Source organism: Manis javanica, chromosome 8 (genome assembly GCF_040802235.1).
Source record: "Manis javanica isolate MJ-LG chromosome 8, MJ_LKY, whole genome shotgun sequence".
Classification (NCBI taxonomy): Eukaryota; Metazoa; Chordata; class Mammalia; order Pholidota; family Manidae; genus Manis; species Manis javanica.
This window is the reverse complement of record NC_133163.1, coordinates 33,244,560-33,270,772: the sequence shown is the minus strand read 5'-3', so window position 1 is coordinate 33,270,772 and position 26,213 is coordinate 33,244,560. Positions and strand designations below refer to the sequence as shown.

Here is a 26,213-nt window from a genome sequence, read left to right as displayed (position 1 = left end):
TGTTCAGACCTAGACCAAGAGCCTGCAGGACTGAGGAAGCTGTTTTGAGACACGGTTCCTTTCCTAAAATATTCTTCATATTCATCTTCTTTACCCCTTACCCACCTAACCAGAAATGTTGTGTTACAATTCCGTCTGGGTGTAGGATTATGCCGGTGAGTTGAGGGAGTGCACGCCCTGGAAGAACGAGGGCACGTAAACTGCCCGGCAAGCTGCCCGGCTGGCAGTGTCCTGTTTGCTTGTCTAGCTCCATGGCTGGTTCCTTTGTAATAAATAATGTACACATACTTACATACATAAGCAAGCAAGTTACCCACTGGGCTGTGGTGACTCCACCTCCCCTCCCTCCAGATAACAAGTTGGAACACTGGTCTGCCAGCGAGACAGACAGACTGAAATAAGGACTTCTGTTCCAAATATCCGGGCGTTACAGTTCGCCAGACAAATGCTGGAACCTCTTCTGAGGAGAAGGGTCTTGTCTTGCGCCCCACCCCGCGAGGGTCCCATACTGTTGGGAACTAAGCCAATCCCGGGGAGCCCTGGCCGCCCCTTGGGGCCGCCCGTGTGGCCTCCGCAGAGAGCGCGCAGCCGGAGCCCGGGGGGCCCCGCCGCCCTCCCGCGGCCCCAGGGACAAGCCCAGCGGTGCGGAGAGGTGGGAGGCCGGAGCCTGCTGAGGTCATTTCCTGTGCCTCTCCGCGAGCCGCCCGCAGAGCCGAGCCCCGCGCTCGGCCTTTAAGGAGCGGGCGGGGGCGGGGCGGCCGGAGGGAGCGCGGCGGAGCGGTGAATGGGGTGCAGCCAGGCTCCGCCGGGCTTTGTGCGGCCAGCCTGCGGGCACCCCTCCCGGCCCCAACCTCTCCCAGCCCCGCCCATCCCGAGCCCTGCTGCCGAGGAGCGGAGACCCGGCGGCCGCTGCGGGCTCGGACGGGAGCGACGCAAGGTCAGCGGCGGCAGCGCGCGGAGGGCGCCCGTGTGCCGGGTGCGCGGCGAGGACGCCCGCCACCTCGCTGGAGGTGAGCCGCCCCGTGCCCGCGGGCCGGGATGGGCTGGGGGCTGCGCGTTGGCGGGCTGGGTGCTGGGCTGGGCGGAGAGGACCGGCTTCCTCCGGCCCCAGGGCGCTCCCAGAGCAGGTGCCTCGCCAACCTGGAACCGAGCTCCCAGCAGCTGGGAGCGCCGGGAACCGCCGGTCCGGCCCTGGGACCCCTCGCCGCGAGGAGGGGAGGAACCTTCCTGGGGATGACAGAGAGTTTGGGACCCGCTCGATTAAGTTGCTCCCCGGAAGGGCCCTCGGAGCGTACTAGGAGGCTTTATGCACCGCCTGTGCTATCGCTGGCGTTTTCCACTCCCGCGCCCTCCCCACCTCATCTCAGGTTATCTCGTCTTAGATTTCCCCGGTAGTTCTCTTAGGAGTCCAGATGGGTCAGGCTTGACTTCTAGAGGCAGGTCAGCCAAGCAGAAAAGTAAACAAGTTGGGCGCCAGATGACACCAGGAGCTTTGTGTCCTGAGCGCCCTAGAGAGGAATCGGTCACCAGGGTCTCGAGAGCCTTAATGGGGTCACCAGCGAAAACCCTCTGGGAGTCGAATCTGCTCCCTGTTGGACTTGTTCCTGTCAGCTATCTCCAAAAGCTTTTACTATGAATCCACTCCATAAAACTCTTCTAAACAGAGCCTTAGTTGCAGCTAAAACTTCTGCTTTAATGATCATTTTAATAACAGTTTCTGTGTAAAAATCATCGGTTCCTTCATCAAACTTTCTGGACTGTCTTCCATGTCTTAGACACTGTATATGGGAATATCACGTAACACTTTATACAACATCGATTCCAGTGTTTCTGTATATTATTATCCCAATTTTACAAAGGAGGAAATGGACTCAGAAAAATTGTGATTTTTGCCCAAGGTCATATAGCTGAAAAGTGGAAGAAGCAAGACTCAAACCCAAGCCTCCTAATTCAGATGTGGGATTTGGTCCACTACTTGCACCCTCTCTCCTGTAGGCTGCTGAGGGGGCCTGCACAGGTGTACACCCGGTGTCATAAATTCAATTGAAACTAACAACTAAGCTGAGCTGAGAAAATGTGGTGCCCCTTTCTGCCCTCTTCACAAATCCCCTGTGAAGGGGGAAGAAGTATGTACCTTCCCCTTGATGCCCTTCTCTTCACTATATTCCCTTCCTCACTGTGGGAGGCTGTGTCTCTGTGCAGAACTCTGTGTTCCTTAGGAGTTGAAGGGTGCTTTATACAGGGTGATTTAAAGTGCCAGGATCCCTCACTCCTGATGACTTCACAACAGGCTGGCTGCTGAACCACCATCCTGCAGACAGCACAGGGGAGCAGTCCTTCCCTTCTTTCAAAAAGGAATCCAAAATTGCCCTCCTCCTGGGCAAACAGGCACTCATTGCTGGTTGGAGTGTGAATTAGAATAGGCTCTGGGGAGGGCGATTTGGATTACCTGGCCATTTAAAAATGTGCCTCACTTAAGCCTACAATTCCATTTCTGGAAACTTATTCTCTAGATACACTCTGATGTGTATGAAATGATGTATATTCATTGCAGCAGTTTATTTTAGCAAAGGTTTCAAGCAACCCAAATGTCTGTCAGTAAGGTAGTCAAATAAAATCATGTAATAGCCACACAGTAGAAAACAATGAAGCTGTTCAAGAGCATGGAGGGAAAATGAGGGCAGATATGTATAATGATATAGGAGGATGTCTAAGTTATATTGTTAAGTACAGTGTGTATAGTGGCCATCATTTTTTAATGTGTTTATGTGTGTGCAACATATATATGAATGTATACATACTGAATATTTCTGAAGAACACAAAATCCTGAAACAGTGATTGCCTCTAGGGAGAACTATAGCTGAAATAAATACATGGGTCTAACTTTGCACCATATACTCTTTTGTTCACTATTCAAAAATACACAGATTATTTTAAAACTTCCCTGACCTCCTCTCCAAGGTAGAGGTGGTGGTGAGCCTGTGTATGGGCCACCTCTGCTCATATGCCCAGGGCACTGTTGGTTTACATTTGCTCGTGGATAGTAGCTGTCATTTATTCAGTGCTTACTGTGGACCAGGCTTTTGTAATATTTCTTTCAATTCTCAAAATATCTTAACATAGTGTGGTCTATGAAACTGCCATTTTTTGGAGGTCAAAAATGGTTAAATGTTCACAAATTCATATGGTTCAACCTAATATTATTTCTCTCCTTTTCAAATATTATTGCCCTCAATTTCAAAATGGAACTGAGGCTCACAGAAGTTAAATACATGGTTTAAGTTCACAGGATTATTTAAGAGCCTGAGCGAGTATTCAAACCCAGGCCTGTTTGGCACCAGAATGTGGGATCTTAAGTACTATGCTCTGCTGTTTCTCTTCATTAGTTTTGTTGTCAGGGATGCTATTCCTGGTCGTCATAGCCCCTCCTGGTATTTAGATCCCTGAAGCCTGGAACATGCTCACCTTTTCCAGTCTCCTCCAGTGTTGTGAAATGTGCCACTCAGCACCCAGGAGATAAAGTGTATGTTGTTGGCTTGATCAGATGACAGGTGGAGATCAGAGGGAGTCCACTCATCCTCCCCTCCAGCTCCATCCCCAGAAAGGGGGCACCAAGCTCTTCTTTCCCAGTGTTGGGCAGGTGGTCAGCCTAGTCACCTTTTAGGAGGTGGTGGTAGTGCATCACTAGCAAGTGGAAATCATAAAAGGTGCTCATGCTCAGGGAGTGAACCACAGTGAGGTGACACAGGAGAGCCAGGGGAAATTGTACTCAGAATGCAGCAGTCCCCATTACCTTCTGATGCTCCCACAGTGACCTCTGGCCTCTTTCTTTTAGGCTCTTGTATTGATTGGCTCCCTTTGCAGGTAAGTCCCCATGTATTCAGACTATAGACATGAGCCTCATAAGCCACAGAATCTTTATTCATCTTTATGCCCCCAACCTTGCACATAGGAATTAGTTAACGAAAGTCAGTTGAATTAAATTTAATCTCAGCATTTTGTCAATTTCTGGTGAAACCTCTAAACTTGCCAGAGCCATCCAGGTCAAGTATGTGTTTTCCCTGATACAGGCCCAGAGTCTGAAGTCACCTGATGACCCCCTATGCTCTCTTTTTTCACCACACATCCTACCTGCAGCCCCTGCCTCTGAGGCATATCCCTACTGACCTCTCTGGCCATGTCCATCCAGGGTGCCAGAGGCCTTAGGGAATGCCAAAGCAGGTGTCAAGCCCGTGCAATCATTTGACTCACTCCTGCCAAGCAGTTCAGCCTGCTGGGCTACTAGTGGGAATTAAGAGAACTGGGTTTCACAAGAGTGGCCATGAGTTAATGATAATTGTAGCTGAGTAGAGGCCACGTAGGGATTTATTGTACTATTCTTCCTACTTACGTGTATTTAAAGCTTTCAAGAATAGAAAATGAAAAACAGTTGAGTTAGGCTTTGTTTTGTCTCATTTCTCCATCTATTTTTGCTATTAATGTTGTATCTGTGTTAGGCTAGCCTGGTGGCATGACACCCCCACCCCAAACCCCGCCCACTGAGGCAGATCCATGGAAAGAGGATTTCTGTATGTGGAGAAACCAGGGTTCTTGGCCCATCTTTGATACTACCTAGTTCTATCTCAAGTCACAGATGTTGAGTTTTCTCATCTGTACATTGTGAATATTATCACTTGCTCTGCATCTCAGGAATATTGAGCAGGTAAGGAGAGAAATAACACCTATCTCAGTGCTTTGAAAAGTTAAGAGCCATTCTGTAAATCCATATGTGCTCATCCTTGGGCATCTGTGGGAGGTACAAGTGCAAGGTGACCTAGCAGGTGAGGTTCAACCTCACATGGTATCTTCCCTTAACAGCCCGTGTTTTATAGCTGCTGCTCTGACCACCTGCTTCTTTCCAAAGTATCTGGGCCTCATACTCACCAGCAGACACCTTGCTCCAGATCCATTTAGAAACTTCTTAGCTCTCCTTGCATGCCCGGACAAACCTTACACGAGTGCCAGCCCCGTCACCAGCATCCCCAAGGCAGGGAAAGGATTAAGCAGAGCACTGGGTCAGTTCAAAACTGTGATGTCTTGGAGATGCTCAAATGGGGAAAGCATGCCATGCAGTCTGTATAATCTCAGATACCAAGGCTGGCAGGGGCTCATAACATTTGATTTCCAAAGTCCCTGGAGATTTTAAGAATTTGTCCCTCCTCTGGCCCCATGGAATCTGAGCTGCAGCTTTGGCAATCAATAAGAAGGAATTAAAATACACCAAACTCTTTCAATACCACAAAAGGATTATGTTTCCCCTGCCCTTTGGTTTTACTCAGATGCTTTTGCTGCTAATACTCAGCCTTCGTTGCAAGATTCCCAGGTGCTAGTTTCAGATCTGCCACTTCTTAAATTTATATGAGGAAAATAAAAATCCCCTTAAAGGACAAAGAAAATCCAACATGAAGCCTCCCAGCCCTTTCTGGAGGCCCCACAAGGTTCTGTTTTGTCTTCTCAGCTGTGATCTTAGCTCAGAGAAGGTCATGTTTTGTTTTTGTCTTTTGTCTTCCTGCCCGTTCCAGTTGGTCCCAGTCTTTTGAAGTGGGGATGCTGGGAGGCCACAATGTCCGGATTGTTTGGGATGGCAGTTGAGGGAGAGCAGGGCTGAGGTCATGTGTCCAGTGTTCTAAGCAGCCCAGGACGGAAAGACAAACACCACCAGGCCCATCAGTGGTTTAATTGTTAGGCCTTTCTCTACAGGTCTGCTGACCCTGTTTTTTAAGTGAAAAATCAGGAACATGGTAAATGTCTGTGCTTCCGGAGGTTATGGGTTCAGAATATTTGAGACCAGGATGTCCTGGATAATCTGGGATATAGGTTCACCTTCGTTCCCAAGATAAAATATTCCTCTCATTCTTAACAGTCCACCTCACTCCTTGTGAAATCAGAATTCTTTCCAGTTTTTGAATGGGTAAAGAGCACAGTGGCTGAGAACAAGGACTTTGGAATGAGAATCCCAGCCCCACTACTTACTAGCAGTACAACTGTCTAAGGTAGCCTCTCAGTTCTTCAGTGCCCTCATCTGAGAGTCTGGGCAACAGGCCCACCCGTTGCGTATAGGTTGTCATGCAGATTAAAGAGGCCACACGTGCCTGGCATACAATAAAACTCAATAAATGATGGCTATTTGTGGTATATAAGGGGAGACAGATACTTATAAATATCAGATGTGAGATGGGAAGCAGTATTGCTAGTTAACCCATCAAGGACAGGCTCCCCAGGGTATTAGGGCTGGGTTTTCTGAGGCCTTGTGGCTCCTGCAAAAGGGAAAGGGGATTTAAAAAAATTGATTTTTATTATGGAAAATTCTAGGCATATATCTAAGTAGAGAGATCAATATAAAGAGCTCCCATATACCCATCACCCACTTTCAAAAATTATCAACATTTTGATAAATCTTACTTCATATATCTCCCTGTCCCCCTATTCCTCACACCCTGCCATGAAGTGTTTTAAAGCAAATCGCAGATATTATATCATTTCACCTGTAAGTCCTATGCACCTCAAACAGATGACATTAAAAAATATTATCAACTTATAAAATGAATGGTCATTCCTTAAAATTACCTAATACCAGGGTGACCATATGTCATGGTTTGGGATAGGCCAAATCTATGCTTCTTGCTAAGCGTGATCATCGATAGTATTCTAGAAGAGGGACTTTAAAGGTCCTGATGATGGCTGAGTCTCCCAGCCCTCCTGTCTGCTTGCTGTGCCTGTACCTCTTCTCATGCCCGCTCATTAATCCTTCTTCATTTTCTCATCCCTGACCCAGTTTTTCTTCTCCAGAATATCTCCAGGAGACATCGGGGTAAATTCTCCTGCCTGGGGATATTATAGGCGTCTACTTGATTTGTTCTGAATTTGTATAAAGTGTTTTCCAAAGACTTGTGGCTTTCTCAGAGGCTGCAGCAAAATATCTACCAATTTTCTGCTCTGTATTTATAACTTTAAAGGATGAGAATCTGTTCCAAAGCAGGATGATTTGATGACAATAATTGACAGAACCCCAACTGAATAGAAAATTGTCAAGGAAATTCCAAGCATTCCATTTTCTTTCCATTCTTCCCCATCTAAAATCTATATAGGGGTGGAAGAAACAGAACTAAACTGGCAAGCAGGTTCTGCCTCCAGTTAGCTGCGTGGTTGCAGATGAATCTGTTACTCCTTTAAGCCTTCCCTGAACACCATCCCCGCATAGTTGCCCCATTTCCCTGTTCCCATTTATCTGCATATTGATTAGCAATTGTGACTCCATTGTAATTTTGCAGTTAGACTGCAAAGAGTCCTTCCAAGGAAAAGAGTCCTTTTCAAGGACTTCCAAAGAGTCCTTGAAAAACTCAAAGACAAGGGGACCCCTCTTATTTACCTTTGCATCTCCAGTGCCTAGAACAGTGTCTGGTACATAAATGTTTGTTGAATGGGTAAATATTTGTTAAATGGACAATTGAATGAAAAACCAATGAGGCCTACTTTTCACTTCACAATGAGACTCAGTTCTCCTTATGGTTTCTCAGATTTTGTGATTTTCTGAGTGTGTTCAGCAAAGATATGATGGATCAGGACACAGTGAACTAAGGAAGGGGACAGTGGGACAGAGGGAGAGCAGTGACTAACCTACCTTACCTGGCCCTGTTTTCTCTGTCCCCCTTTCGTCTCCTTCTCCTCTTATCCCCACATAACTCCTCATACACTTATTTATGTTTTCCTGTGCATGTGCCGGTTCTCAGGGCTTCTTGGAATATCCAGAAGTTGATCCCATCATGGCAGAACTCAAGTTGGAGACCCGGACCGGTATAGACTGGCAGAAGCGCTGCCTAGCGCTGGAAACCCAGCTCTTCAGGTTCCGTCTACAGGCCAGCAAGATACGGGAGCTGCTGGCTGACAAGGTGAGTAGCTCTCTGACCTCACTGTAGGTGTCTCTGTCAGGGGGGCCAGCGTTTACCCATCCCCTGCTGACATTTAGAATATTCCAATTTTTCAGATATCAGTGCTGCAGTAAGCATTCTTGTATATGTTCCCTCATGACTGATGTATTTGGATTTATTTCTACCATTGTATTTTATGCTTTCTATTTACTCTTTATTTTTCTTCCCTGCCTAGATTTAATAGACTTTATTCCACTTCCTGTTCTACTGATTTGGTTATATACTCTATTTCTACTTGCTATTACTATTGTTTTAGACTTAAAGACTGCTACTTGTTGCCCAGTATCTGTTCCCCCCTTCTCTCTCATATAAATAGAACCTCTGACTTGTAACAATGCATATAGTTATCCAGAATAAAGACTTTCCAACCTTCCCTGCAGCTGGGTATAACCATATGATTAAGTTTTGGATAATGGGATGGGAGTGGAAGGAATGAATGCAACCTGTGGGTCATACACTTAAAGGAAAGGGTTGGAATGTGGACATCAGGGCAAAATGTCTTGAAACATGCAGCAGACAACACCCTAGAGCTAGACTGCTTATGTCTGGAATGTTACATGAGAAGGAAATAAACATCTGTTGGTTTAAGCCATTGTTATTTTGGGTTCTTTCTTACATCAGCCAAACTACAATCTAGCCAAATACAGTAGGCATGGATTTTTAAAAAAAATTTATTCTGCTTAGACTCATTCTGCTTCCTAAGTCTGAGGATTCACATCTTTCATCAAGTTTGGAAACTTTCATGCCATTGTCTCTTTGAGTAATGCCTCTCCTTGATTTTCTTCTCCACTTCTGGAATCTTACACAGGATCTTGTCATTCCAGTATCCATGTCTCAGCCTCTTTATCTCTCTGTGCTGCATTCTGGATTTTCTCAGGTCCAGCTTTCTGTTCATTAATTCTGTCTTCAGTGGTACCTAATCTGATGCTGAACCTACCCGTAGAACATTTAATTTCAATGAACACATTTTTCACTTCTAGCAGTTCTGTTGTTTTTTTTCAAGTCAACTGATTTTTTGGGATAGTGTCTTGCTCTTGTCTCATGTTCTCAATTACTTCATTACATCTTTAATAATTATGAACACAGTTCATTTATAGTATCTTTCCTATTATCAGTTCTTGGGGGGTCTACTCTAGTTGTTTTTGGTATATGTGGACTCACTGCAGATTATTCTTCAAATGTTTAGTCATTTTGGATCATATATTCATTTTCATTAAGCTTCTTTTCCCTGTGGGGATCCTGTTGGCCTGAAATATTTTCTAATAAGAAATGGGAGAAGACAAGTAGTGATTCTACAACATCTTACTATGCTGATGGACAGTGACTGTAATGGGGTTTGTGGGGGGTGTTTGGGGTAGGGGAGAGCCTAGTAAACATAATGTTCTTCAAAAAAAAAAGAAATGGGAGACCTGAGGAAGGAAAAGGGCTGGGACATTAGCCTGACACTGAACCTCTTGGCAGGAAACCTTAGGCCATAAGCACCATGTTGCTCAATGTTAGGGCTGTGCCTGTCACCTGCAGTCATCCCTAGACCAACAGGACAGGTTCAACAGTTTACTTGAGATTTTCCCAGTACATTGAGGTAAGCTTCAGATCACAGAACAAGATAACTCAGGTTTCTCAGGAGAGCCCCTGCTGGGGCCAAGCCCTGGTCAGGGCTCTGTCGCTGCTCCCAGAACTTACTTGTCAATCATTACCAGTACCCACCTGTACCTGGGTGAGCTAGGTCAGCTGGGCCCCTCCGACCTCTCACTGCCCTGCACAGCTCACTAGCCCACCCACCCACCTGCCTGTGGAGATTGTCTTGCTGGAGGACTGACGGCCACACAGTCACTGCTGGCTGTCCTGCAGGGCTTGCCAAGCCTGGGTGCCTCCCTGGGAACCAGCCCTGCCTGGGATCAGGTACCACCCACTGGCTGCTAAGGCTTGGAAGCATGCCCTTCCTTCTTACCCATCACACAGCCTACTCATACCTGACTTTCTCTCATAAAATTGCCATTCTATACATGGAATAATCTGTGCTTAAAAAAGCAAAAAAACTTTAAAAGAAAAAATTTCAAGGCTAGCAAATAATCTCTTACTTGAGATTAAGAGAGGAGATAGAGGGCCTGGGAGAGGGGGGACCTTGTTTCTGCTGTTGCATCTGTCAAGGTCTGGTGTGCTATTGTCATGGACACCCAGATTGCCAGGGCCAGCCCATTCTGGAGCCAGAGGAGCTGTGGGTTCCCCTCCCACCCAGTGCAGGAGTCCAGCGAATGGCTGTCCTGGAGTTCACATCTTGCTCTGCTCCTTGGGAGCCATTTTCCCAGCTAGAAGTCACAGAGGCCAGTCAGATCGGTTTAAGACTTGGTTCAGTTCTAAAGGGCCATAGAAATTCAAGTCCCTTGGACTTTTTTCATTCTTGCCAAACTGGTACCTCCATTATCCCATCAGAAAAGTAGACATATAATATCTATTCACAAAAGAGCTCTGTAGGAATTATAATGAATACCTAGCATCAATATTAAAACTAATATAAATTTATTCATTCAGTCATTCCCTATCTGCTTCCAAAAGGGATTTGAGTGGATTTACCAAAAAGAAGAAACAATGTAATAAAGCATCCCTCATTTTTTAGCTTGAATATTTTTAACTAAAGCAGCTTTTCCCAATTCCCATTCCAGTGGGACTGTGTGCACTTCCTCTCCCTAGTGTACCTGACTGGTTTTGCCAGCCAAGGTTTTGAAGTACATTAACTCAGTTTTATATTTGTATACCAAAAACTTGTAGTTCATGACTTTTTTTGATTGTATGAATAGTTCAGTTTAGTCCCTTTAAACAAAAGAACAATGAATGTTGCTCCTCCCACCTCAGACAATGGATTATACAGAGGCAGCAATTCAGTTTCGGCACCAGCTTCAAAATGTGTGTAAAGAATGTGAGTCCCAGAAAAATATATCTTTAAGTCCCTCAGAAAAGGCCAGGTACTGTGAAAGGAGAATACTAGGACTATCGGGACTAGTTGGAAATACGGTGAAGTCCACATAAAGTCATCACAGAATTGGTCTTAGAGGATTTGATTTGCTTCAGAGCAGATGCCTTCTAAATCTGCTGTGCAGTGTATATGAATGCACGTGTGTGTGTGTGTGTGTGTGTGTGTGTGTAGAGACAGAGAAATATTTTTTTATTGTTCTAACCCCATTTTTAGAGGGCCCACTGTGGTATTTCTCCGGGACCACGGCATTGATAAAGCCACTTGAGAAGCCCTGTGCTGATGGAGGCTTGGCCTGGCCTTCATCCCTGCAGAAGTCAGTTAGCTTTGCTTTGCACTGTGCAGACAGTCTAGTGTTTTTCAGAGTGTGCTCTGTGGACCACCTGCATCAGGATCGCCTGGGGTTTTGTTCTCAAGCACATTTCTGTGTCTGTGCCTCAGGCTTGCTACATAAAAACCTCTGTGGGCAAGGCCCAGGCATCTGCCTTTACCGAGCTCCACATGGGTCATTACATCCCTGGCAATCCGAGATCTGCTGCCATGAACTCTGGCCATGGCCCCATGCAGCTCGCCTTCTAGTGGACACCTTGTGTGCTGTGTGCCCCAGAGGTGATGCTGAGCTGAGGGGTTGCAGTGGAACCCAGAGGCAAGACTTAGAGCCCTTTCTTCCCCACCTCTTCTGCAGTTGGACACCAGGGCAGCCCCACAGTCATGTGTTTTATATATTTGAAAATAAGCATATGATTTCAGTTGAACAAAAGATCTGTTACTAAAAAAAAAGGTTTAAAACCATTGTCTTTGATTACAACAGAGTTAGAGCCATTTCATAGCTAAAACTGGGGATTGCAAGCTCAAATGCGTTTAGGTAACTTAGTTAAGTGAGACCGTTGGGTTCTGGGGAGAAGCTGAGGGAAAATACTTCAGCTAGAGAAGGAAGCCAGTTACTGCCATGAGAAAATGTAACTCTGAACACCTCCAGATCTTCTGAGTTTTCAAGAGAAGCTGGAAGTTGGGGATTGCATGTGGAATCTGAGTTTTTACATGACGTGTGGAATTTGGATATGAGAGGCACAGTGGCTCACTGTGACAAAGACGCAGAGCCAATCCTCCTGAGGTAGAATCCTGGCTCTACCTCTTAGCTGTGTGAGTTTGGATAAGTTACCTAACCCTTCTGTGTAAATTTCCTTATCTATACAACAGGGATGATAATAGTACCCACCTGCTAGGATTGGGATGAAGATGAAATGAGTTCATACATGTGAAGTGCTTAAACCAGTGCTAGACACATAACAAGTGGCCATGTTCATTACCTCTGTGTTGGCTAACCACCCACAACACTGTAGGTCTTGCAAGACACTCTGTAGGCTAATAGTTAGCAACCACTAGCTCAAACCCATTCTTTGTGTAGATGGATCATAAGTAGGATGACCATATAATTTATCATCTAAACTGGGGCACTTTGGAGAGTAAAAGGCACTCTTACTAAGAATTCTGGGATGACAGCTGAACACCAGGTTGTCCCAGGCAAACAGGTCTCCCTGGTCCTAAGTACTACCTTTATTTAGGAAAAACCATCAAGTAGCTGAAATCTGTAAACTGCTCGTAAGTGCCCAGTTGAGCTTTATGCGAGGCATCTCGTGTAATCTTCACACCAACCCTAGGAGGTGGAGACTCATTACTTTTATTTACTGGGGAGGTAGGTGAGGCACGGAGAGGTTAAGGAACTTAGCCAAAGCCACACCATGGCAGAGCCAGTTGGGTTCCAGAACCTTAGTGCTTACCTGCACCATTCTCCCCAGTGGATGCAAAGTAGTGGTAAGAATGTTGAGCCCCCTTTCCAAAGGGAAAGCTGAGGCCCACAAGGAGCTGTGGACATGGGGATTAAATGCCACATTGGTGCCCAGTGCATTTCATCTGGGGCAGCTGTTGAGTCTCATGTATGAGTTGCAGCTGGTGAAAGCAGATCCCGCCTAAAAGTCAGCCGACTAAATCTGATACACTGGCTGGTGTGTCACCCCAGCCCGCAGACTGAAAGGACAGCTGAGGACATGGTCCTGGGGAACTGAGAGGAGAAACCAGCTTCAAAATAAGGGGTGGACCCCCAGCTGCAGCTCTGCAGAGCTCCACATGCGGCCCTTCAATGAGTGTGAAGACCTACCAGCCGTCCTGGGGAGTGTTGGTGCTGGGATCAAAAGAGGAGTTTGAGAACTCTAAAAATGACATTCCGGCATAGACACACCTGGGAGGATTCCAGTGGCAGTGGGGAAAATGTATTTTCATAAAAATGACATGATGTTGAAAGTACTCTCTTCAGACAAGGACGGCAGGATGTTGGTGTTTGGTGGAGCACGTGATGGATATGTGGATGGTCCTGGTACTCCTCTCTTTAAAAAGTTCCAGGTGTTCAAGGAAAATTAGTTCACAGAAAAAGAGAATACTCCAGCATAAAGGTGAATACAAAAGGCTTGGAGTCTCAAGTGACCTGGCGGGGAAGATAAGGTCGGCCGGAGGGGTGGCCCAAGGCTGGGAGGAGAGCTCAGGCTCTGAAGCGGCCTTCCTTCCCCACTGCTTTGGTGACAGCACGCCGTAAAGAGCTGCCTGTATTAAAATCTTGAGAGAAAGCTCCTCATGTTGTCAGTCACAGGGTGGTTTCTGGCTCCGACCGGTGTCACTAACCACTCTTGACCCAAATGGAAATGCCCAGTGGGGAAGTAGGACTCAAATACATTATTCCTCACTCTACTTTGGTTTTTCCATCTGTAAAATTGGAAGACAAGGCTTTCTATCAGATGAAGTTAGAAAATATCAGATAGTCATTGTAGAAGGTCAGGAATATGAATGATTGTTTCCTATGGAAATTTTATGTTTTCTGATCTGGAAAGCAGATGTTAGATCTACATGGTCAGGTGAAGGTTAATCTTGGAAATTTGCTGTGACTCCAAAGCCTTCCCATTCAGTATTTCATTGTATTCTTAAAAAATTTAAATGTTCCTGGTAATTATTTTAGAGTTGTTTCTGATGTGGGCAGAAATTCCACCTCTGGCTAGCTTAAGCCAATGGAATTTATTAGGATGCTGGAGCAGCTCACATAATGGAAGGAACTACCTGACTACCACGGTGTGGTGCACATTCCCCAGTGTAGCCCCTGGGCTTTCATCTGCGGGGTCTCTCAATCCCAGATGTCAGATTCCAGGGCAGAGAAGCTGATTAGTCCAGTCAGCTCTGGTGCCAGAGGGGGAAGGGGTATAGTACTTACAGGATCATTGTACTGTACAGTACTAACCTGGCTACTGGGGGCCACTGCTTTAGTCAACCAGCCCCCAGCCTCCAGCAAGTAGGATTCTTTTTGCACTGGGCAGCCACCCCTGTGACCATAATACTGACTTATGCTATGCTTTTATCTCCCCTGTAGCTGCAGAGCAACTGTCTGAAGGTCAAGGGAACTGTAAGATAGGCCCAAGGACTGTTTAATCTCGGAAAGGCCATCTGGCTTTAATTGATGCCTGAGTCTGACCAGAACCAACCCACTCTCTCAGGCTGGCATTGAGAGGTCTGATTATGATCGTAAACCCCAGAGAGGAAGGAGAGAAGAGAGGCAGGCATCCCTGGCCCGAGCACATGAATGCCCATCCAAGACGGTCCTGTCCTGGGGAGCCCAGGGGCCATTTTTGTCCATGGGTTGTAAATCTTGAGTTTACTTGGGATCCTTGGATCCTTACAAAGGGAATCTGCACTGAGAGCATCTTTTCTCCTCAACCCCAAGGAGGATAAAAAAAACAGATGAGGGAAGGCTGCCCTGGGAGGAAAGGTGCCCAGGCTCTCCAGCATGGACTCCTCGGGGCAGCTCCAGTCACTCTCCAGCACCAGGCTGAGGGTGCTCCTTCCCTTCCGTCCTTCAGTCAGAGAAGGAAAGCAGATTTGCAGCTGAGAAGGGGAGAGACTGGGAAAGAGAAGGAATTAATTGCAACAGTTCACTGGCAAATATCAAGCCAAAGTCCAGGTCAGAGGGAGAAGTTGAGTAGCTGGAGAAAAGGCCAGACCTGGGGAGGTGAGGTGGGCACAGCTGGCCTGGAGCTTGGAAAGTGAGACTTGTGCAGCCTCCTGGAGGGCCAGGCTGAGATATCCTGCTTCTCCGGTAGGTTTAATGCATTCATGCTGCCCTGGGGCAAGGGAGGTCAGGGAGGGAAGCAGTTGACTTGACTAGGCCCTGCACATGGCTTTTGACAGGAGGGTTGGATTATGACTGCCTCCAGAGGGCCTCTGGGTGGTAACGTGTGGTTTAGGCAGCGCACAGCTGAGCCCTGACCAGGGGAGGCCAGGAGCTGAAATCCAGGCCACACTGCTTGCTTCCCAAGCTATGAGCGCGTGAAGCTGCAGAGGTGCCAGCTGATGGTGGGCTTGTAAGCAGCTCCTCAGGCTTCAGCTCAGCTCTGGGCCCCAGTGAGCCCCTGTGTGTAAGCACATTGTCCCTTTGCTTGGGCCTGTTGGCACAGGAGTCCAGACTGACTAGGATCCTCAGACCCAAATGACACACCTCTACTGGCAGCCAGATAGAATTTTTAAAAATATGTCTTGATCCTGTCTATTTCTTCAAGAGTGAGTAAAAAAGGTAGGACTGAGGGTGGGAGCACCTCAGGAAGCCTGCTGCCCCTCCCTGGGTACCTACACAGGGAGAAAGATTAGGCTTTTCCTGTCTCGGTGGAGAGGACAGCAGCTTTAGGCTCTTCACTTGCCCCATACATTCACGATAAGGGAGCTGAGGGTTGCCACGAAGATCTGGATCCTGACACCCTTGAGCCACCTGAGATGGGCAGGCAGGTTAAGCCTGGCCTGTGTGCACAGTTGGCTTGCAGTGCCTTGATGCCATGCTCATCGTAGGGACACTGCACAGCATCTCTCCTTTCTCTCTGGTTGAATAGATGCAGGAGTTGGAACAGAGGCTGCTGGAAGCAGAGCAGAGAGCAGAGAATGCAGAGACCCAGGTAACCGGCAGAGGGGGGACTGGTGGGAGTGTGGAGGGAAATGACTGTTGGCCTTTCCAGACCCTTCCCATGGACACACATGGACACACTCATCACACTGATAAGCTCCTTACAGGGACAAGGAAAACCAGCAGTCACTTTTTAGTCCTAAACAAGTTAAGGTGCATGGAGCTCTCTATGGGCATCAAGGGGTCTTTGGGTAAGGGCCAGTGTACTGAGCAGGTGTGTGGGTTAGTCTAAACAGGCTAGGTTATGCTGAGATAACAGGTTAAGTCTAACATTTCAGTGATTTGTCACATTTTAGTTTTTACGCATGGCACCTCTCCAGCCAGTGGAGGGATTCTGCTTCACATAGTGAGGTGGGCCTCTAACTACAAACGTCAGAAATACCAGGAAGCCCCTGGGCATTCACTGAGCAGTGAATGTCTCTGCCGCAGTGAGGTTGGAGCAGTTCCTTTCTGGGGCTGTTTGTCCTGCCCAGTCTGTCCCTGCTCTGGCCCGCGGAGCTAGTGGCCCAATATCCAGCCATTTCTTCCTTGTGAATCCCTTTTTTTTTCCCAGATGAGGTATGATAAGTGGTTGTTGAATGAATTGGCCCCAAGTGCCCTGGGTAAGGCTTCTGCCTGGGAATCCTGCACTAGGGCAGCAGGAAGCATCCCCCTGTTAACAGCCATTTCACACACCACATCCCAACCCTATGAGGTGATTGGGTCTTTTCAGGTGGGTGTGATGGAAGAGAAGGTGAAACTGTCCAATCTGAAGACTGTGGATTCAGCAGGCAGCCTGCACCGGAAGTACCAAGAATTGCTGAAAGCAGTGCAGGACAAAGATGAGCTCATCGGCCAGCTGGAGGCACAGCTGGAGAAGCAGGTGAGGACTAGCGTGCACGGGGCGCCAGTGCCCTCCACGGCGTCTGCGCCAGCTGGCCCTCCAGGGGTGGGGCTCATTCCCTCCTGAGACAGCTCTTTCATGGGGAGACTTAATTACTGGAAGGTCCGTTAGTCCAGGCAGGGGATAGAGTGGGAAAAGGACCTTGGGAGCAGACTGATCTGGGTTTATTGCCCACCTCTTGTGCCTGCTGCTCTCTGACTGGGAGCAAATTACTTATGTCACTGATTCTCACTTTACATACTTCTGCAATAGGGGTTATAATATGTCTTAGAGCTGTTGGGAGAATGAATTTGGGTATCTGTATATAGCGTCAGACATGAGTTTGGTGTTTGATAAGGAGAGCTTCTCCTTCTCCACCCTGGCCTCATGACCTGCCAACATGGGGGCACACTTGCCTGTAGCAGCACAGCAGCACAGAGCCCTGGTCAGAGGTTGACCAAAGTTTCTCAGTAAACCTGCATAGGCAGAGACTGAAGTTGCTTCCTCCTCGGAAAGGCAGGGCCTCTAGTCCTGAGCACCCAGGAGCCTAGGTGAGGCCACTGCCCAGCATTCGGGCTACATTTCACACCTTTGCTCAGGAGGGGACATCGAAACAGCCCCTGCCAGTTCCCTATGCGCACGCTCCTCCCCTTCCCGAGCATCCTAATTCTGTCCTTCCTTCTGCCTAATTATGTCCTTACCCGCCCCATTTTTCCCTGGTGCCAGAGTGCCATTATTTCCAACAAACAACCTCACAGCTTGACCACACTTTTAATTTTCCACATCTGTGTTTTCCACAGAGGACCCAGCTAGTCCTGGTCGTACCTTCCCACCATCGTGGGACCGTGCGTAATCCTTCATCAGCATTTCCTTTGTGGTATGTGCCTTTGTATGCTGTGGGACACCATGTGTCCCTGAAAATACATGGGAAAATAGAATGTTGACAACATGAAATCTCTAATCAATTTTCCATTCAATTTTAGAGATACCTTCTCTTCTTTTTTGAAAGGTTGTTAGGAAGGGCAGCATATGGGGATTGGTGAGCAAGGTGATTCCAGTCAGAAAAAGTTCATTTCACTGTAATAATAGAAAGGTCCAGGTCAGAACAGGAAGAATGCTGTAGTTAAAGTCCATAGGCCTGCTTTTACTTCCAGCTGTGCCACGAACTGACAGAGGAAGGTCATTTCACACTGCTGGGCTTCAGCTTCCACGGCCATCTAAAGAGGGTATCAGAAAGGTCAGGATCAGGAAACTTTTTCTATACAGGGCCAGATAGTAAATATTTTTAGCTTTGCAAGCCACATGTTCTCTGGTGCAACTACTCAACTCTGTTGTCGGGCAGAAGCGGCCTTAGGTAATGCATAAATGAACGGGCATGGCTGTGTCCAGTACAACTTTATTTACAAAAAGAGACTGGGTAAGGGCAGGGGTGGCAGGAAGGAACCAGGTGGAAGGCTGGATGTGGTTTGTGGGCCAGTTTGCAAACTCCTGAACTAGGTGACCTAAAGTCCTTTCAACTCTGAAATATGGGGATTTCCGACACTGTCCTGTTCCATCTCATTTCCACAGACTTGCTTGTTCAGAGCTTATGTTCATTATCTTACAATTATGAGGCTGTTCCTCCCTAGAAGTGTAACCAAAGGCCTTATTGCTGGTCTCTGCCCTCTCAGCATACACGGTCTCTGCTTTCTAGATCGGGGAACAAGTACTCACTGTACAGCTGGTTGATTTTCTGCACTTCAGGCACTGTGCTTTGTACACTTTCTGTCACTTTACTGCAAAATGGCCCAGGAAGGAGATGAACCATTCCCCACTTTGGAGATGACCCTGCAGGCCCAGAGTTTCCTGCCCAGTGTCCGTCCCACTGCAAAAAAGCTTCGAAGGCAGAATCAAAGCCCTGAAGCCCGTATTTCATTCTCTGCTGGGCTCCTAATCTTAACTACAACCTCATTTTTGAATCATCTAATACTTGATTATTTTGAGGGCATTGCTGTACATGGATGCTAATTTAGCTTTATTTTCTGTTTTTTAACTGTGAAGTTAATGTATCCTTCTAGTAAAAAAAATACAAAAAGACCAGAAAGGTATAAAATGACATTTTTCCTCTATCCCCCATCCTTCCTTCCCACTTCTCACTGTTACCCCCTGTTGATCGTGAACACTTCTTGGATATGGAAGCACAGCATTCCATTGTTATTCTGTTTCCTTAGCCAAGCCCTTATTTGCGGACTCCTAGGTTATTTCCAGTTTTGAGTTGTTTTTCTCCATTGCTTTATCAAATAATACTGCAACAAACAATTCCTAAGCAGTGGGATTGTTAGGTCAACAGGATATATGTTTAAAATGTTGACAGATATTATCAAATTGCTCCCCAGAAAAGCTTTGACAATTTTTGTAAAAGAGGTTGTTTTCTAACATTCCTGTTGCTTTGGGATAACATCAAACTTAAATCGTGTTAAGTCTGATAGAGAAAACCGATGTCTCACTTTTATCTGCATTCTTAAAATTATGATTGAGGTTGAACAGATTTTCAGGGGTTTCTTTCCCTTTTCCTGTGGATTTTCTGTTCATCGCCTTGGCATCTCTTCATTGGTTTGTTCCTTTCAAATTAGCCCTTTGTATGTAAGTCATTTGAGTTGCAAATCATCCCCCAGTTAGTCTTTGGTTTTGTTTAAGGGAATCTTTTTCTTTGTCCTATAGTAATTTATTGTGATGATACATATTGATTTGTCTTTTCTTTTGTGGCTTTTTGGGATTTGTGTTGCGCTTCGGAATGCCTATCTCACTTTACGAATATTTTTTAAAAATCATAAAAGAATTTTTTCTTTCTTTCAGGTCACCCCCATGCAGTCACTTGATATTCCTTCCCAGGGCTTCCCACCTCCAATTATTCACTAAACCAGTGGCTGCAGTGATGAACCAAAGGCCCTGTCTTTCTTGCAGAAGCAGATGAGAGCTGAGGAAGCAAAAATTGTTCAAGAAAAAGCTGCAAAGATCAAGGAATGGGTGACACTGAAACTGGCAGAAGTACGTTGCAACCACTTCACGGGAAGCCGGGGCCTGACGTGTGCTGTCCACGCCCAGCATTTTTCTGCCTCCTTCTATTGTGGGACCGTGAATGACCCTCATTTAGTTCACTGCCTGCCCTGCATTTAGCCTAAATGCTGAGACACTTGGCTTCACTTTTCCCTTCCGTGGTTGTGGCTGGGTTTCCCTGGAGCTCCTGATGGGCTCTGTGTCTGGGGAAAAGGAATGAGGAGCACACAGTCTTCCCTTCTCTCTCCACTTTTTCCTCTGTCGTCTCCATTCTTTTAAAAAAAAATTTTGGTAGTAAAGTATACATAAAATGTACCATTTTAGCTGTTCAAGTATCCAAGTTGGTGGCATTAAGTACATTCACAGTGTTGTGCAGCCATCACCACACTATTTCCAGATCTTCTCATCAACCCAGCAAAGAGCTGTGTACCCATTAAGCCCTATGTCCCCATCCCCTTCCCTGTGCCCCTGGTAGTCTGTACTCTGCTTTCCACCTCTGTCCATTCATTTTCGTAGTTCATTGCTCACTATAGCTTTAAGAAACTCAGGACTAGAAGCTGCAGTGCTGCTGGCAAAAAAAACAAACAAAACCCCAAACCAAGGACAACCACTTTCTAAACAAAAGGAAAGGGAATTGAAGTCTGGAAAAGAGCGAACACTCATTTTTTTCCTGTCCTGACACAGATGGTTTGCACCTGCAGGTGGTATCTACTCATTTTGCCTCCCGTCCCCTTCTGTGTATGCACGTCTCAGGTCACCTGCTAGACCAAAAGTGTTCAGGGACAGAGCCAATGGATGGTTCACCTCCATATTTCACAGCCCTGATCTTTACTAACCAGTGCTTAGTAGAAGTGTGTCAGATTTCATTTAAAAGAAAATGCAGCCACCTTGAGGATGGATCTCATAGACAGTATGTTGAAGAAAAGAAGCCAGACACAGAAGTACATACTGTACAATTCCATTTACATAAAGTTCAAAAATAGGTACAACTGAACCAGTGTGAGTAGGGATGTATACTTAGGTGGTAACACCCAGAAAGCAAGGAAGTGAGTCTCATAAACTTAGAGGAGCAGTTGCCTCTGTTGGGAGGGAGGGATGTGTGATTGGAAGGAGCAAGTCTGGGGTGGTCAGGAGAGCTGGCAAATTTCTCTTTCTTCACCTGGGTGGTGGTCATATGAGTATTCATTTCAGAATCATTTGTTAAACTGTTCATTGATGGCTTACGCAGTTTTCTGTGTATGTGTTATATTTCACATTTTCAAAGGTTAATAATATCTAGAAAAGAAAGTGCAGGGGCTGCCAAAAGGAATTCTATCCCGACCAAGGCTGGTCAGCAGAGGAGGGAGGCGGGCAAGGCTGCCTGGGAGGGTCAGCACTGGATTGCTGGGGCACCAAGTGTTCTTTTTCAGATTTGATCTTTGCAAAGGATTTTTATCTTATTTTGAATTATATGTCTGGACCTGTAGGCTGAGTATTCTAAATCTTCATATCTCTTTTTGCCTAGCTTGAGATGGAGAATCAGCACTTGAAAAGCTATAATCAGCACCTGGCAGGGCAGGTGGGAGCCCTCCAAGATGCACTAGGAGGTAAGCAGGCCAGGGGGAGGGGGATTCCGCTGCTGAGGGAGCTCTCAATATACCTGTTTTTTGCCTCAACCACAGCTCTTCAGATGGTACCGTCAGCGAAGCTGCTGGTGGCCACCCAGGAAACCCCAGAGCAGAATTCTGTCCCTTCGGGGCCAGAAGCCCAGCTGATGGGGCAGGACAGCGGTCCTCAGGCCCAGGGTACCCTGAAGGCAGCCATGACTGCACCTTCTCTGGGGGCTCTGCAGAGCGAGGACTCTGTTCCTCAAACAGGAAGCCGGTCAGAGGATTCTAGTTCCAGTGTGGTCCATCCTGGGCAAATACCAGAGGCGAAGCCCCGTCCACTTTGTCCGGGAAGAGAGGGCCCCCCCAGCCAGCTGTGCATGAAGGCTCGCACCCCGAAACGTGGTTCAGCTTCCTGGGGTGAGAGCCTGGTCACTACTCAGGGAGGAACTCTCCCTGGGACAAAGACCTCTGCCAGGGAAGGTGGTCCTGGCTGCAGCCTGACCCTACCGAAGGTGCGGGCTCCCAGCACCCCCCGGGACAGCCTCCAGCTGGCCAAGCGCCACCACAGCCAGCCCCAGGTGGGCCCTGGGCACTTCAGCCACGTGGTGAGCATTGAGATTGGAACCCTCGCTGCCCTCCACCCCTCTGGCCTTCCTGAGGTGGAAGCCCGAGCTGAACTCCGGGAGGAACTGGAGAAGATGGATATGGAGGTACAACCCCCAGCGGGGAAGGAGAGAGAGAACCCAGAGGCCCCCAGAGCTGAGCTGGAGGAAATGGGTTTGGGTAACAAACCGCCCACACCCCCTCTGCACCGGTTTCCATCCTGGGTAAGAAGAAGCCTGGGGGGCTAGCAAGGGGCAAGGGGGCAGAGCTGGCATTCACTGAACACAGCCACATACTGTTCATGAGACGAGGCTGGCTTCGTCACTGCAGCTCTGGGAGGCACATGTCACTCAGCCTGCTCAGCTCACTCAGCGAGCAAGGGGCAAAGCCAGGGTCTGGAATGATTGGACCATGGCTGGCTGTCATTTCCTGAGCAAGCACTTCCTGTGTGCCACACACCAAACTGGGAGCCTTGTACCCATTTTCTCCTTTAATCTTGATGACCCTGAGGTGATGCTGTGTGGTGGCTGAGAGCACAGGTCCCAGAATCAAACTTCTAGGGTTGAATTGCTGTGTGACTGGGGGCAAGTTACTAAGCCTCTCTGCCTTGGTTTCCCTGTCTATAAAATGGGGTATCAGTACCTCCGTTAGTATCTCCCAAATGGAATTCTACCCCGACCAAAAGCATTCAGCACTGAGGTAAGGAGGTGGGCAAGGCTTCCTGGGAGGGTCAGCACTGGGTTGGGGGGGCACGTGTTCTGAAGGGATTAAACGTGTTGGTGTGTAGTAGAGTAGGTACTTGTCGTGAGTGGCACGGCAATGCTGGCTATTGTGATTATTTCGGAGCCTCAGCTTCCTTACTTGTTATAATGGATACAGTTGCCTCAGAATCAATGGTCTGGGTCTGGGATACCCATGAACCAAGCCTGACCAAGTGTTGATTCTTGTAGAGCTGGGTGATGGGTATAGGAGGCCATTGTGCTTTTCCACTTTTGTGTCTGTTTGACATTTTCCATGAAAAAATGTTAAAATAAAAACGGGGTAGGGTGGGCGGGCGTTACTAAGGCTGCACAGGTCATCAGTGAGGGCCAGGTAAGACACTGGGTGCCGGGTGCTTGGCACAGAGCCTGGCACATGGGCAGGACTCCTTACCTGTGCCAGGAGTTAGGTGTGGTTTCCTCATTATCGATTAAGAAACTGCTCTCCCCACATGTTAAGAAACATCTCCCCAAGATGTAGTTACTTGCTCAAAGCCATGTACTAGTTAGTGAGGAGGGAGGCTTTCAATAGAGGCCTGGCTGCCTGCAGAGCCTCGCTCTACCCCCTGTAGCTGTACTGCCTCTCAGGGGACATGGGAGAGCAGATGGCAGCTTCTTACTCGTCGTAAGGACCCCCGGGGGCTGCTGTGGAGGACATCTGATGTCAGGCTCTTGGCAGCCCAGGGAATCAGGTCCTGGGGGCTGTGCCACCCCATGCCGCTGCCCAGGAGGCCCGCCTTTCCGCAGAACCTTCCAGGGTTTCATTTTGAAGTGCTCTTAGTTGTGGGAGCCTCGCTGCCCCCAGCTTAGGGCCACATCCTTAGCAGTGATTGCCGACCAGTGTGGATTGCTGCCCCGCGACCTGGGTGACCAGAGACACAGCTAAGACTGGGAGGAGGGCTGGGGAAGGCTAGGAGGTCCCCCTGCCAGTCAGTCTTCCGGCCATGGACTGCTGACCTGTCCCTGAAGCCCCTGAAGCATGAGAGTGCCATCTAAGGCTCTGCCTCCCAGCGGAGAAGGGTAGGGTAGAGGAGCAGTGGGCAGAGAAGGGGTGAGGGTGCAGGTGGGGCAAAGGTGGAAAGGAATTTGAAAATGGGAGAAGGGCCAGGCCAGGTTGGAGCCCTCAGATCCATCCCTTCTCTTATTTGTTATTGTCTTGTAAATCCAGATGCTCTGGATCCTAAAGCAGAAGTGGGCAGTGCAGGAGCATTCAGGCAAGGGACGTGGCAGGAGGGCACAGCAGTTGTTGCCAGAGAAAAGTGTTGTTCGCTTCTGCTATTTTGCCAAAATCCAGCCATCTGCCGTGAGGGCTGAGAACCTTGTGTTCTGCCTGTACATGCTGAGCGTGGGGCGGGGGAGACACACGAGCGAAACAGGGAGAGAATAAATACATAAAATACTCCAGAGGACATGTTCCTCACGTGAACATCAGCCCAGCTCCGGAGATGAAGGTATGAGGGAGATGCAGGTCTTCCCACAGGCGCCTCCTGCCCTCAACTGGGCCCCGGGACCCAGAATCAGGCAGATCAGACACGTGTCTCCTGTTCACAGTCCTCTTTGTAATTTGCTCCTAAGGAGAACCAGAGGCTGTGCCAGCCCCTCTGGGTCCCTGCCAGCTCAGGAAGGAGCAGCGGCTGGGGAGCCCACACTTCTTCACAGGTGGGACCCACTGGGCAGCCACCTTTGGGGAAAGTCACAGGGACAGCCGAGAGAAAGGTGTTTCTCAGTTGGAGGGAGGCAGGCTGGCTTATTAGCCAGTTGAGAGTTTGCAAAGCCCTTTTTCTGTTGATCCTCAAAATAACCTTGTGGGTTGGGCATTAGATATACCGCCTTTCGTAAAACACTCCTACCTCTGTTTAGCCTAAAGCTCTCAAGGTTCACTTTCATTTCCTCTGTGAAGTTGGTTGAATTCCACAATGACCACTGGCAGGAATAATCTTTTTTATGCCTAATTTTACTACTTGGACCCAATTTATCTGCCTGACATGAGCTCAGGAGGGCCCCGTCCTCCCCACTGCCCCATCTCTTGTCTCACGCCACTTACCTCAGAACCTCATCCCGGGACTCACCACCCCCACGCCTTCCCCTGGGTGCCCCAGGGCTGCTGCCCCTCTGGAGGGCTCCCCACTAGCATCCCACCTTCCTTCCAGCCCCAGCCCAGACGACCTTCCTTAGCCCTTGTGACTCACGTGTCACCTGAGGGGGCCTTTGTTTTCCCTGTACCTTGAATGGAAAAAAGATGCGGAAAAGCTTCATGGGCTGTTTAGGAAATCAAAACCATCAGAAAAGGTCCCTGGGCCTGTGGGTCTGCTGCAGACCCAGGGACCCCCGAGGAGTGAGCAAGAATTGAGGGTGGGGGTTTCCCATCAGTATGTCTTCTGCAGCAGGGTTCTGGGGGCCTGACTGAGCTGGACAGGCTTTATAGGCTGGGCTGAGCCTATGATGTACTGTTATTACTGTAGAAAAAAAATGTGTCCCAGCTTCCACACAACTGGCTTACCAAGGGCATGCCATCACCACGGGGCTCTGTATTCCTCATTGTCAACACCCCATCTTCTAGATGTGGGAGCCTGAGACCCAAGCCTCTGAAATGGGTACAGTTCAGAGAAACAGGTCGTTGACCCCTCTCCTCCAGAACTTTGCCCTAAGGGTAGCGTGGAGGCAAGTGGGAGATTGAACATCTGTTGGGCAGTGATTATAGTCCAGGTGTTAAATGTTTATATCAATAATTGCATTTGATTTTCACAACAGCCTTAAAGGTGAGCATTATTACCCCCATTTTAGAGCTGAGAAAAATTAGGCGCAGAGATGGTGTGAATTGCCCACAGTTCCCCCGCAAGTAACTGGCTAAGCCTGCATGTGGACCAGGCCTGCCTGCTTCCAAAGCCATGCTTTTCCTCCACCCCAAGAGGGACTGGCATGGGCACAGGGCTGCACCCTGACCCACCTGGCACCTCCCTTTCCAGGAGAGCCGGATCTATGCTGTGGCCACAGCAGGCATGCGGCTCTCAGACGTGTCTCCCAGAAGTAATGCCCTGTGCTGCGGTAAGTCCCAAGTGAGCAGCCCACAGTGGGCAGGGTGGGGGTGCAGGGGGGAAAAGACTGAGCAGCACCCAGGGCCAGGGTCACTTGGCACCCAATTCATGCCCCTACCAGGTGAGGTTCAGGTGAACTCACCCATCCAGGGCTACCTTGCAGAGAAAAGGAGCTGTGCGGGTTCAGCTCCTTACCTGGCAGGTGGGGGTGGGTGCAAATAGAATATGGCCAGTTACCGAGATAGAAGCTACTTTAGAGGCAGGGTCCTCCAGCCCCGCCTTCTTCCCGCACTAGGTTCCCTTCTTCTCTGCAAGGGCGTGGGTAGGAGAAGCCCCTGAAGGAGCTGCATCCCCACCCACTGGCTCCTGAGTCACCAGCCAGCCACAGAGCCCCCTCAGTG

The 26,213-nt window shown here is 48.2% G+C and overlaps 1 protein-coding gene across 5 annotated transcripts in view; it reads left to right on the top strand.

Moving 5' to 3' along the window:
• The first annotated feature begins 413 nt into the window (after window positions 1-413).
• PLEKHH1 (pleckstrin homology, MyTH4 and FERM domain containing H1) overlaps window positions 414-26,213 on the top strand; it is a 44,840-nt gene continuing 19,040 nt past the window's right edge. For 2 of the 5 annotated variants that reach the window (XM_037003424.2, XM_037003517.2), the window contains exons 1-8: window positions 414-1,010; window positions 7,771-7,929; window positions 15,859-15,921; window positions 16,642-16,791; window positions 19,735-19,818; window positions 21,332-21,413; window positions 21,489-22,243; window positions 25,744-25,822. In XM_037003424.2, coding sequence (XP_036859319.2) covers window positions 7,804-7,929; window positions 15,859-15,921; window positions 16,642-16,791; window positions 19,735-19,818; window positions 21,332-21,413; window positions 21,489-22,243; window positions 25,744-25,822 — 1,339 coding nt within the window. In that variant the 5' untranslated portion in view covers window positions 414-1,010; window positions 7,771-7,803. Of the gene's footprint in view, window positions 1,011-7,770; window positions 7,930-15,858; window positions 15,922-16,641; window positions 16,792-19,626; window positions 19,819-21,331; window positions 21,414-21,488; window positions 22,244-25,743; window positions 25,823-26,213 lie in introns of those variants that run through there. The other 3 variants (XM_037003384.2, XM_037003326.2, XM_037003479.2) reach the window with 2 other exon arrangements.